General features: G+C 43.6%; 1 protein-coding gene across 4 annotated transcripts in view; it reads right to left on the bottom strand.

The window, feature by feature from the left end:
• LOC141113431 (phosphatidate phosphatase LPIN3-like) overlaps positions 1-12,030 on the bottom strand; it is a 166,282-nt gene that overhangs the window by 35,491 nt on the left and 118,761 nt on the right. For all 4 annotated transcript variants that reach the window (XM_073606517.1, XM_073606518.1, XM_073606520.1 and 1 more), the window contains exons 10-15: positions 10,270-10,363; positions 8,281-8,350; positions 7,555-7,647; positions 5,762-5,817; positions 5,534-5,627; positions 3,371-3,519 (exon numbers count right to left, since the gene is read on the bottom strand). In XM_073606517.1, the coding sequence (XP_073462618.1) occupies positions 3,371-3,519; positions 5,534-5,627; positions 5,762-5,817; positions 7,555-7,647; positions 8,281-8,350; positions 10,270-10,363 (556 nt within the window). The remainder of the gene's footprint in view (positions 1-3,370; positions 3,520-5,533; positions 5,628-5,761; positions 5,818-7,554; positions 7,648-8,280; positions 8,351-10,269; positions 10,364-12,030) is intronic.

Raw genomic sequence — 12,030 nt, 5'->3', positions numbered from 1 at the left:
GTGGAACTCAACGTTGGCCATGCTGCAGCGGCTGCACACGCAGCAGAGGGCCATCAATGAGTACCTGTGCGACTATGGCACCAGGACAGGGTCAGGGGAGCTTGGTTTTTTTTCCCCACGCCAGTGGGCCATGATCAGGGATGCATGCACTGTCCTGTCACCATTCGAGGAGGCCACGAGGATGGTGAGCAGTGACAGTGCATGCATCAGTGACACTGTCCCCCTTGTCCACCTGTTGGAGCACACGCTGCGTGGAATAATGAACAGGGCACTTGAGGCAGAACAGAGGCAGGAAGAGGAGGACTTCCTTAGCTCTCAAGGCCCCCTTTATCCAGACAGTGTTCCTGCGTGCCCGCCGATCACACAGGAAGAGGACGAGGAGGAAGAGGAGGAGGAGGAAGATTGTGTCAGTATGGAGGTGGAGCCTGGCACTCAGCATCAGCAGCAGTCTTTAAGGGATCAGTCCCAAGAAACACATGGACTTGTACGTGGCTGGGAGGAGGTGGCTGCGGACCATGTCGTTCTTAGTGACCCAGAGGACTCCGGACCGAATGCCTCAGCAAACCTACGCTGCATGGCCTCCCTGATCCTGCAAAGCCTGCGTAAGGATCCTCGTATTCGTGGTATCAAGGAGAAGGACCAATACTGGCTGGCAACCCTCCTTGATCCACGTTACAAGGGTAAGGTTGCGGACCTTATCTTGCCATTGCAGAGGGAGCAGAGGATGAAACATCTTCGGGAGGCCTTGCAGAAAGGTCTGTGCAACGCGTTCCCAGAGACTGGGAGGTTACAAACTCCTGTTTCTGGACAACGTGTTGCTGAGGCTTCGGTCAGTCAAAGAAGGAGCGGTGGAGAAGGTGGCCGTCTGACCGATGCGTTCAGACAATTTTTTGGTCCGCAGCCCCAAGGTATGATCGGTTCCAGCAACCATCGCCAGCGTCTGTTTTACATGGTGCAGGAATACCTAGGGGCAAGATCAGACTTGGACACCTTTCCCACCGAAAATCCTCTGGGTTACTGGGTCTTGAGGATGGATCACTGGCCAGAGCTTGCACAGTATGCAATTGAGCTACTGGCCTGTCCTGCATCCAGCGTTCTTTCGGAACGCACATTCAGTGCTGCTGGAGGCGTGGTAACCGATCACAGGGTGCGTCTGTCCACCGACTCGGTCGATCGGCTGACCTTCATAAAAATGAATGAGTCTTGGATCACCACCAGCTACCAAGCACCTGATGCTGATGTAACCGAATAATTTTTTTTGAAATCTCAGATCCCTTCAAAGACTGCCTATGCTGATGCTGAGTGACTATCCCTGAGTAATTATCCTCTTCCTCCTCAATCATCACGCTGATAGCTTGTAAGAACATTTTTGGTTCTGGGCGCCACCACCAGTGCCTAAGGCACAATTTTTCAGCCCCTGTTTAACAGGGGCGTGTAATTACAATTTTTGATGTAATACTTTGCAGCAGGGCTCGTTCCTGCATTCCAACTAGAGTGTCTGTGAGGGGTTGCAGTGTTGTGGCACCAGCACCAGTGCCTAGGGCCCAATTTTTCTGCCCCTGTCTAACAGGGGCGTGTAATTACAATTTTTGATGCAATACTTTGCAGCAGGGCTCGTTCCTGCGTTCCAACTAGAGTGTCTGTGAGGGGTTGCAGTGTTGTGGCACCAGCACCAGTGCCTAAGGCCCAATTTTTCTGCCCCTGTCTAACAGGGGCGTGTAATTACAATTTTTGATGCAATACTTTGCAGCAGGGCTCGTTCCTGCGTTCCAACTAGAGTGTCTGTGAGGGGTTGCAGTGTTGTGGCACCAGCACCAGTGCCTAAGGCCCAATTTTTCTGCCCCTGTCTAACAGGGGCGTGTAATTACAATTTTTGAAGCAATAATTTGCAGCAGGGCTCGTTCCTGCGTTCCAACTAGAGTGTCTGTGAGGGGTTGCAGTGTTGTGGCACCAGCACCAGTGCCTAAGGCCTAATTTTTCAGCTCCTGTTCAACAGGGGCATGTAATTACAATTCTTGATCTAATATTTCACAGCAGGGCCCTGTGAGGGCTTACAGTGTTGTGGCCACAGCAACACCTAAGGCCCAAATTTCTGCTGAGTATATAGGGCAGGACCCTACTTTCAAACATCTAACTTACAAACGACTCCTACTTGCAAACGGAAGGAGACAACAGGAAGTGAGATGAAATCTACCCCTAGGAAGGGAAATTCTCTCCTGTAAGAGTTAATATGGGAAAACAAGTTCTCCTTTCCACTGATGCTTTCCAATCCTTGTTCCACAAAAAAACCCAAATTTTCAAAAAACATTTTTCATTGGGACAAAAAAGTGAGGTGAAATCTTCTGAAGAGGAGGAAAGACAGCAAAACAAATGTCACAGGGGTGATAACCCTTCCCTATGTTTTCCAAAAAGCTTAGAAAAGATTTTTTGGCTGGAGCTAAACACGTTAAAAATGTTCAAAATTACAAACAGATTCTACTTAACAACAAACCTACAGTCCCTGTCTTGTTTGCACCGCCTGTATACTGCTGTTCAGAGTATATAGGGCCTGGTGGCCCCACACCTTTCCTTATTTTAATTTGGGTGCGGGGTTCCCCTTAATATCCATACAAGACCCAAAGGGACTGGTAATGGACTGGGGGGTACCCATGCCGTTTGTCTCACTGATTTTCATCCATATTGCCATGACCCGACATGACATTAAACCCGCAAGCAGTTTTAAATGAGATTTTTTCCTTTAAAAATGACATTTGGTGCAGGGACTGTTCTAAACATGGGAAACACGCGTCACTTTACAGGCATACTATAGACACCCCCCAGGTACGAAATTTAAAGGAATAGTTCACTTTTACTGTTTCACTTTAAGCATTATTAAAATGACTGCTCCTGAAAAAAACGACCATTTTAAAAACTTTTTTTTTGCATTGATACATGTCCCCTGGGGCAGGACCCAGGTCCCCAAACACTTTTTATGACAATAACTTGCATATTAACCCTTAAAATTAGCACTTTTGATTATTCATGTTCATGTCCCATAGACTTTAACGGTGTTCGCGTGTTCAAACAGATTTTTTGCCTGTTCGCATGTTCTGCTGCGAACCGAACTGGGGGGTGTTCGGCCCATCCCTACCAACAATTGAGCATGCCTGGTAGGGAGCTACGCACACAGGTTAACATTTTTGTCTGTTGGGCAAAGAAGTGTTAAAGTACATGCACATACACATGATATTCATTTTGTAGCTAGATGCTTAGTTTTGTGATTTCCTATGTCTGTTGGGCTTTAGGCTAAAATAAATTGTGAACGGTCCACTAGAAGCAATGTTGTGCAACCTTATTTTGATGTAAAAAACGACCATGAGAAAAATCTGACCTGGTCACTGTTCCATCGATGTCGCTCACAATAATGTGGTCTGTACTATCCCACAGGTAGATCTGCGCTCGAGTGCGGCATGTGCCTTGAAATTTGGTGCAGACGCTGAACACAACATCATTTGCTCCACTGTGTAAGTTTAGACTTCTCTGTATGGAGATAAGTAATCCGGTTATCACAGGAGAGGAAGCAAACTTGCTGACTGCTACAGAGGACATTTATCCAGAGTTGCCAACCTACAAGATTTAAATTTACTGACACAACAACCAACATTTACTGGCACAGCCAAGTTTTTACTGGCATTTCCAAAAGTTACAAAATTACAGTTTTAAGCGCACATTTTAGTATTTAGGCTACAAACAAGTACAATATGCAATTAGCAATGTGATTTATGGTACATATTAAGGCAAAAAAATATTTCTTATTTTATTTACGATAGTAAATGCGATAGATTTATTAGTAAGTAAGTAGCTCAGGGACAGGACTCAGGAGGACAAGAAATTAGAATGGTCGGCACACACACATGAAATTGACTCTCACAGTGACACTGACAGCAGTGTGCAGCAGCACAGATGATGATGACACCTTACCGACATGACACGTCCCCTCCTGAGTGACAGTCTCTCTCCACGCCAGATGATCCCTTCAGCCCACTCCAGTCTAAAGAGCACTGTCAGTCCCGCTCCCAGCTTGCCTTGCTCACACAAAGTTCTGGTCGCTCGGCTCCCTTGCACTATGACATCACATGAAATGCTTAGGCACTGCTTCCACAAGACCCCCCCCCCGCCAGCACTGCCCGGACACACTGTAGAAGGCACTCAAATGGTCTTGGCCAGGCCAAGCTTCACAGCCATATTTTTTACTGGCAACCTTTTCCTGTCACTGGCATTTACTGGCAGGAGAAAAGTGCCCATTTTTTACTGGCTGCCAGTAAAAATACTGACAGTTGACAACACTGCATTTATCCAATGAGCAGGGTTTAGAGATTATATAGAACTTGTAGCAACTAGATTTAGGTTAACTCTAATCGTATCTGCAAATGATTAATTTGGATAGTTGCAATTGGTTAAAGTAAAGCCCCAGCTTTTTTTTGTCCATTTGGACAGAGTTGAGAAGGGTTTCAACCTTTTTTAGGTTTTATTGCCGTTTCCCTATCTGGAAGATTTCTTTTATACTGGTGACCACTATGAACAAGCAGATATTACAACCCCTCCATGTTCATTCAAAACTACTTTTATTGCTGTCTGTGCCCCCAGTGGAGAAATATCCAGTCACCAGGAGAAGTATTAAGGACAATGCCCCTACAGGAGCACAGACAACAATACAATCTTGACTGAGGTGCTAAACCTACCTTGTGTTGTCCAAGAAAGTTTTTGATCATGTTTTACTTTTAAGGGCCCATTCACACCACAGCCCTTGCTTTGATGTGCCCATAATCCTATGCATCTGCACAAACTGCCTCTTATCATACCCTCCCCTCTCCTCTCCTGCACCCACTGTCATACCCTCCCCATTTCTCTCCTGCACATGCTGCCTGCTGTTATACCTTCTGCGCTCCTCTCCTGTATCTACTGTCCACAGTCATTCCCTCCCACACATACTGCTGACTGTCATACCCTCCCTATTCCTCCCCAACACATACTGCCCAATGTCATACCATCCCCAATCCTCTCCAACACATATTGCCAACTGTCATATCCTCCCCATTCCTTTTCAACACATACTACCAAATGTCATACCCTCCCTATTCCTCCACAAGACATACTGCCCATTGTCTTACCCTCCCCATTCCACTCCCACACATGCTGCCTGCTGTCATAACTTCTGCACTCTTCTGCTGCACCCACTTCCCACTGTCATACCCTCCCCATTCCATTTCTGCATATACTGCCCACTGTCATACCCTCCCCATTTCACTCCTGAATATACTGCCCACTGTCATACCCTTCCCACTCCTCTCCAACACATACAACCACTCTCATACCCTCCTGATTCCACTCCCACTCATACTGCCAGCTGTCATACCTTCTGCACTCCTCTCCTGTACTTACTGCCTGCTGTCACATCATCCCTACTCCTCTCCTGCAAATAATAGCCAATAAAAGAGTTCTTGGACTTCAGAAAAAGCATACATAATTGGACAGCCACAAATCTCTCTCTTACTATCTGCTCAGATGTCAGACGTAGGGATTTCCGATATGGACAGGGTTGTTCTGGAACTGCTGAGGGTTCTGTTGCTTCCACATTCTCCTCTGACCTGAGTAAACAAAAGGATCCATATTGAAGTATTAAAAATGCTAACTAGAGGAAATTCAGGGAAAGAAGAGAAGGAGACTGATCCAGTGGATAAAGTAGACCAGGGATCGGGAGTAAATAACCATTAAAACTAACCTATTGAGGTCATGATCTTCGTTTTGTTCCACATGCTCCTTAGGAATGGATACTGGCTGCACGAGGAGCAGAGTGATGGAAAGAGCGTGTGGGAAGAGCGAGATAGGTAGAACTGTAAGGATGTGCATAGTGATGTATGAATAAACATTAAAGGGTATTTAAAGTCAAAACATTTCTTTAGTTTTGGATAGAGTGAGGAAATGTTAAAACCCCTGTCAGGTTTTTATTGCTGTCTGTGTCCCCACTGGACAGATTCACACTCACTATTTGTCCTGTTGACCATTGTCTCTAAAACATGAAGTGATAGAAAATGCAAAATGTTAGAGCTGTCACAGAATCAGGAATATGAATAGAGGGAACATTTTCAAATGAGGACACCAGTTCTTCTTGCTGTGAAGAGATTTCTTCCTACTTCCTGCTGTGTTTCTGTAACAGGAAGTACAGGGAAAATTCCCTGATAGGACATGGATTGACAAAAATAAATATATAACACAACAAAGATCTTAACCTTTCTTAACCACTTTATCCAAAATCTCAAAAATGATTTGGCTTTACATACGATTTACAACTAGGACAAATCAACATAAAAAAAATATATTTTATATATATATATATATATATATATATATATATATATATATATATATATATATATATATATAAAATATGACACCCCTGTTTCAGTTTCTCAACTTCCTTATTCACCTGCTATTTCCTTTTGGGATAAAGGTGTTACATAAGAGCACCCCTGACATGTGTAAATGGTTTTCCTCATCCTTGTAACTGATACATGTGCAAGAGAGCTTGTTCTTTTGAAAAATAGACTTACTGGCTGGATCACTAGATGAAAACAGAAAAAAGAAAGCCTAAGAAAGAAACCCAATGCAGCCAATATATCTAAAAAATTGGGAAGCTGCAATATAATAAATGTTTGCTTTTAGGTTTAATACTGCTTAAGGGAAGCCAGTGGTTGATTCCACCTTCCAAAGTTATACATTGGGGTGCACTGACCCATTAACTGAAGGAAGATTGCATTATGAATAGCCCTGTGTCAGGGAAAGTGACACACTCTTGAAGCAAGATGCAAATCTGAGGCACTGACTAGATAAGAATGAAGATGAATGTTCCTGTGGAGGTAACTGTAATACAGTAGGTCAAACTGAGTGGAATTATTCACCCATATGTTAACTAAGGGTCACACCTACAGTGGCCTCCAGGACAAATACAAAGGGTGATTCTTCATAACAGGGGCACAGACAACAATCAACGCCTCACATGGGGTTCTAACCTGAAGTTTAAAAAAAGTTCTGGCTATAGATATTAAGTCAAGTACTTGCACATCTATAACCTGCACTTCTCTAACCTTGTGTCTTACTAGATCTGTCCCCGTGGGGTTGATATACTAAAACTGAAGTGTACAAAATCTGGTGCAGTTGTGCATGGAAGCAAATCAGCTTCTAACTTCAGCTTGTTCAATTAGGCATTGAGAAAAGAAACTGGAAGCTGATTGGTTTCTATCCAGAGTTGCACCAGATTTTGCACTCTCCAGTTTTCGTAAATCAACCCCTGTATGTCCAGCAATAGTAGTAAAAGAAAAGGAAGGGTGACATTTGATAAAATTTAAACTAATATAAGCCTGAAGAACAAGGGAAAATAATCCTGGACTGAGTCTTATCTAGTGAGAAATAAAGTCCTAAATATGACCAGCTATGTGATGTGGCTGGGAGAACAGCAGCATTTTAAGAATGTGTATAGATTTTACTGTGCAAATTTGAGTACCTTTGTTTACTCACCGGTTGGTTGGGCAAACTTCTCCTTCTCCAAGAAAACCACCATCCCCGACTTTGAGGAGGCATCCTCCGCTGAGTCAGGTGATCAATTACCCCCTACAGACAGCAGGGAAAAGCATAAGTAAAAGAATGATAGAAATATGAGCCTGATATGACCTGCTATACAGGGGCTTATCTACTGCAAGGCAAACAAGGAGTTTGAAAACACACTTGCCAATTATCGGCATTCCTTTCCTAATGCTGTCACCCACGTGAGAAGAGGAGAGAGGACATCCACACTGATAATCAGGGTAGTGATCATCAGTGTTCTGATTATCAGTGCAGCCCCAACAGTGTCCATCAGTGCTGCCAATCAGTGCCAATCAGTGCCACCAATCAGTGCCCATCAGTGCTGCCAATAAGTACTTCCTCATCAGTGCCGGCTATCAGTCCCCATCAGTACTAACTATCAGTGCCGCATATTTCATCAGTGCCACCTCATCCTCTGCCCTGCTGACCCCATCCTATGTCCCACTGACCCCATTGACCACATATGTGAACTTTGACAAATCATGTCTCAGGGTCTGATGAGCCACAACTGTTCACTGTGAACGGCTGCAGCTTCCTCATCATAGGCAAGAACGGTATACCACAGCTGGGGTGGCACAAATTTAGATGGGGGAGGCACCCAATTTCAGTCTTGCTTAGGGCAGCACAAAACCAAAATACACCACTGCTGCTATACATTACCTGGGGCAGTTCTTGGTTGAAGGCTTGCATACATAACACAAGAGGGGCAGCTGTTGCCCAATTGTAATACCTTTGGGTAGTATAAAAGAAAAAACATTAGTGAACTTTTTGTGGTGTTCTTAACAGAAAGAAGGGGCAAAAAGCCATGAATACATTAACAGATCATTTTTAAAGAGAAACTGACACATTTTTTGTTAACCATTTAAAAATCCTGTTCTTATCCATAGTTGTAGCTATATCTGTAAATGAAAAAAAGGCCATGTTTATTACATATGCAAGTTTTACTTTCCCGTTTCGTAGTGTGCCTTAGTAAATGTGCTCTTTACAAGGCAAGTTTACCAGCCTGGCAGCTGTTTGAAAATACCAAAGGAAGCTGATCCTGTACTGATTTGATGACGCTATGCAATGGTTGATCACCTAATCAAGGATCAGGTGATTTAGGGTTAATACTAAGAGCAGTAGATATGGAAGTGGTTCCAACCTGGAAGTGCTCATTAGCACTTTCAGAGATTTTTAGAACTTGCTTGAACGTCCTTCCTAATCTTTCCCTCTTCTCAAGCTCTGTTGATTCGCTTTTAAAATACCTTGGAACACATTAGCTCTGTTAATATATACAGGAACAGCATGTAACATACTACCTATCTGCAGTAAGCACTGATGAGCAGTAGAATGCTATAGTATCCTCTTGTCTGATTCAATGTCTTCATTATCAAAAGTCATATATGAAGTTTTCAGTACTGCACTGCACTTATGCAATCCATGGGGAACAGATCAGAAACTGCTGAAAGTGTCAGGGCTGGGTTCAGCCCTTCCTTCTCTGAGCTGGCCGCTCACCTGTCGGCTAATTGCCAGCTCCTATCCCTCCACAGTTACTCAGCTGTTGATGATATCCTGCTCGTCAGTCCTGCCTACTTAAGCCGTCCAGTCCAGAGGAGCTCTGCCTTCGCCTTGGTCAACATCACAGAGCCCATCTCTTGTGTTCCTGTTTAAAGACTTGCTTTGCTGACATCCCTTCTGGCTCCAGATCCTGCTTGCTGTTCCACTACATTGATCCCTGTTTTCTGGCTTGGCTGACTGTCCGTTCCGGTTACTTAACTTTGGCTATGTTTTGACTACGTTTGTTCTTTTTACTTTTATTATTAAACAAGTATGATTTAACTGTACTTCTGGTCCTTGGTGTGCTGGCAAGTATCTACATTGTGACATGAACCAGTATCCAGCTGGTTGTTGCTGCAGCACCCGACCTTTAGAGATTATACCAGGAACGTGTGCGATGGGAATATGAAACATTAACTGTACTTCTGTCTCAGTGTGATTTCATGGTTTCTGACAGAAAGAAGGCACCCCCTGCATTATTTAAGCAAGCCCTGCCTATCCCATGAGATCAAACCCAGGCAGCTGTGGTAGATTTCAATGCATACATTATTCTGGTTTCGGGACATGCAGCCCTGTTTACTGCACAATTCAGCCTGCAGATCAGTACAGAAAGGCTGAATGCAGACAACACAGTGTTTATACTGGTCTAGGCCTGTAGTGATATTGTGGTAATAGGTTGTATTTGCAAAGGTGCTTGGTGTCCTTGGATACATTAAATAGTTAATGCAGTTTTTTTGTATTTGTTTTTTTATAACAGATAATGAGCCCATGACTCCCAGCATCTACCAATCTAATAATATGGGAATTTCTGGGTTATCGTGAATAGGCTATGCTCAGATATAATGACCATGGTTTGTCCTATGTTACCAGGAACCAACCAATGCAGGTTCAGCTGAGATCTGCTTTTTCAACGGTCTAGAAATCAGGACTGTTCTGCCAATATAAAGACTTTGGCGAGGTATGGTAATGAATGATCAGTCATTACTAATGAAACTACATATACTGACAATAAAAAAATATCACAAGCTGGAACTGAAAGGAAGCTTATTTATTAAAACTTTAAAGAAATCACTAAACAATAATGGAGGAAATAAGTTATAAAATGGTTCACACTTATTGTTTATCTGAAGCACCAGTCTTGGGTTGTCTATCAGTGAAGGGTTTTTGCAGAAATCGGAATAAGAGATCTTGTATTTCTGGAACCGATCTGTGTGTGGAGAGAAGACAATTAGACTGCAGGCAAACACAACACGGTGTAAATGTAAAGCTGGATGTAGATGTCATACAGAGATCAGATACTCTTACCCAATTCAGCCAACAACCAACCAACCTTGCCAATGGATTTATCAACATAACGTAACAGCCAGAGCACCGACACTCAGCTTATTATCCTTCTATGTTGCGGTGGAGCTTGGGTGAGTTTCTATGCATCACATTTATCAACAAAGTCTGTTGGTTTAAGCTGGCCTTACAGTGTACGAATTTCTGCCGGTTCCCGATGTACCAAACAAAATTAGCTCATGATTGGCCCTGTCAGCACCCGGGCATACCACATTCTTCAATTTAAAAATTGCAGCCACTGTTCAGATATTCTAACCATGTATGAGTAATCTAATGTTGATCTATAGCCAAAACCTTTTTTTTTATTTAGTTATAGAGCAGTGATCTCAAAACTACAGTATGTGGGCCAGATGTGGCCCTATGCTAGTCTTTTCCTTGGCCCTTAATTTTTGTCACTGATAGGAGGCACTATTCCTCCCACTGACACCAACGACGAGGCATAATTCCTCCCACTGATATAAACGTTGGAACACCATCCCTCCCACTGACACCAACGATGGGGCACTATTCTATCCAGTGATCCCAATGATAGGGCCCTTTTCCTTCCACCTACACCAACAATGAGGCACTATTCCTTCCACTGATACAAATGATAGGGCACTATTCCTTCCCACGAGACCGGTGATGGGGCACTATTCCTTCCACTGATACCAATGATGGGGCACTATTCCTTTTACTGGCACCAATGATGGGGCACTATTCCTTCCACTGATATAAAAGATGGATCACCATCCCTCCCACTGACACTAACAATGGAGTACTATTCTTGCTCCTACTGACCACAGGCAGGTATGTTTTTACTTCCACTGACCTCCAAGCCTGAGCTATTACTTAGACCCACTGGCGCTGGGGTATTTTCTACTCCCAATGGCCACAGACCGGCCCTTTCGAGGTCTGAAGCACTAAACAAGGCCCTTTGTTTCAAAAGTTTTTAGCCCCCTGGTATAGCTTAAGGAAGGGATACAACCCCTTGACTGTTTTTGTCTGTTTGTATTTGTATTCCATGAGGAAGATTTCCCTCACTGCTAGTTTACAAGATACAACAGGAAGTGAGGACAAATATCTCTGGAAAATGTATCCCCTTTGACTGATTTTCCCTCACCTCATGTTTTAAAGACAACTGCAGACTTTATTTTGTTGCAGGAAATTTTCCCTGTTATCCAGTACATATAAAAAGGGTAAGTCTCCCCAGCACAACGTTCACAGCAATAAAAACCTGACGGGTTCTAGCCCTAGTAAAAAATATGTTTGACTAGATATACACTTTAAGTAATCAAACTACTTAAAGTGTTTGTTAAGGTAAAATAAATTCTTCTATAGTTCCCTCTGATATATAGCACTAAGGTCCCCAGTGGATGTTATTTTTAAAAATATGCGGTATAATACTTACTTAGGCACTTCAGGGCACTGTTTGGCTGACTGCCCGCCGGTCTCCTGTCCCGATCTGATAGCTGCAGAAGGAGGTGCTGGGAAACCCCAGCTGACGTCAGCCGAGATAAGGAGAGGAAGGGAGGAGACTGGTGGGCAGTCACG

Source organism: Aquarana catesbeiana, linkage group LG12 (genome assembly GCF_042186555.1).
Source record: "Aquarana catesbeiana isolate 2022-GZ linkage group LG12, ASM4218655v1, whole genome shotgun sequence".
NCBI lineage: Eukaryota > Metazoa > Chordata > Amphibia > Anura > Ranidae > Aquarana > Aquarana catesbeiana.
Note: the sequence above shows the minus strand (reverse complement) of the source record. Positions and strands in the feature narration are given on the sequence as shown.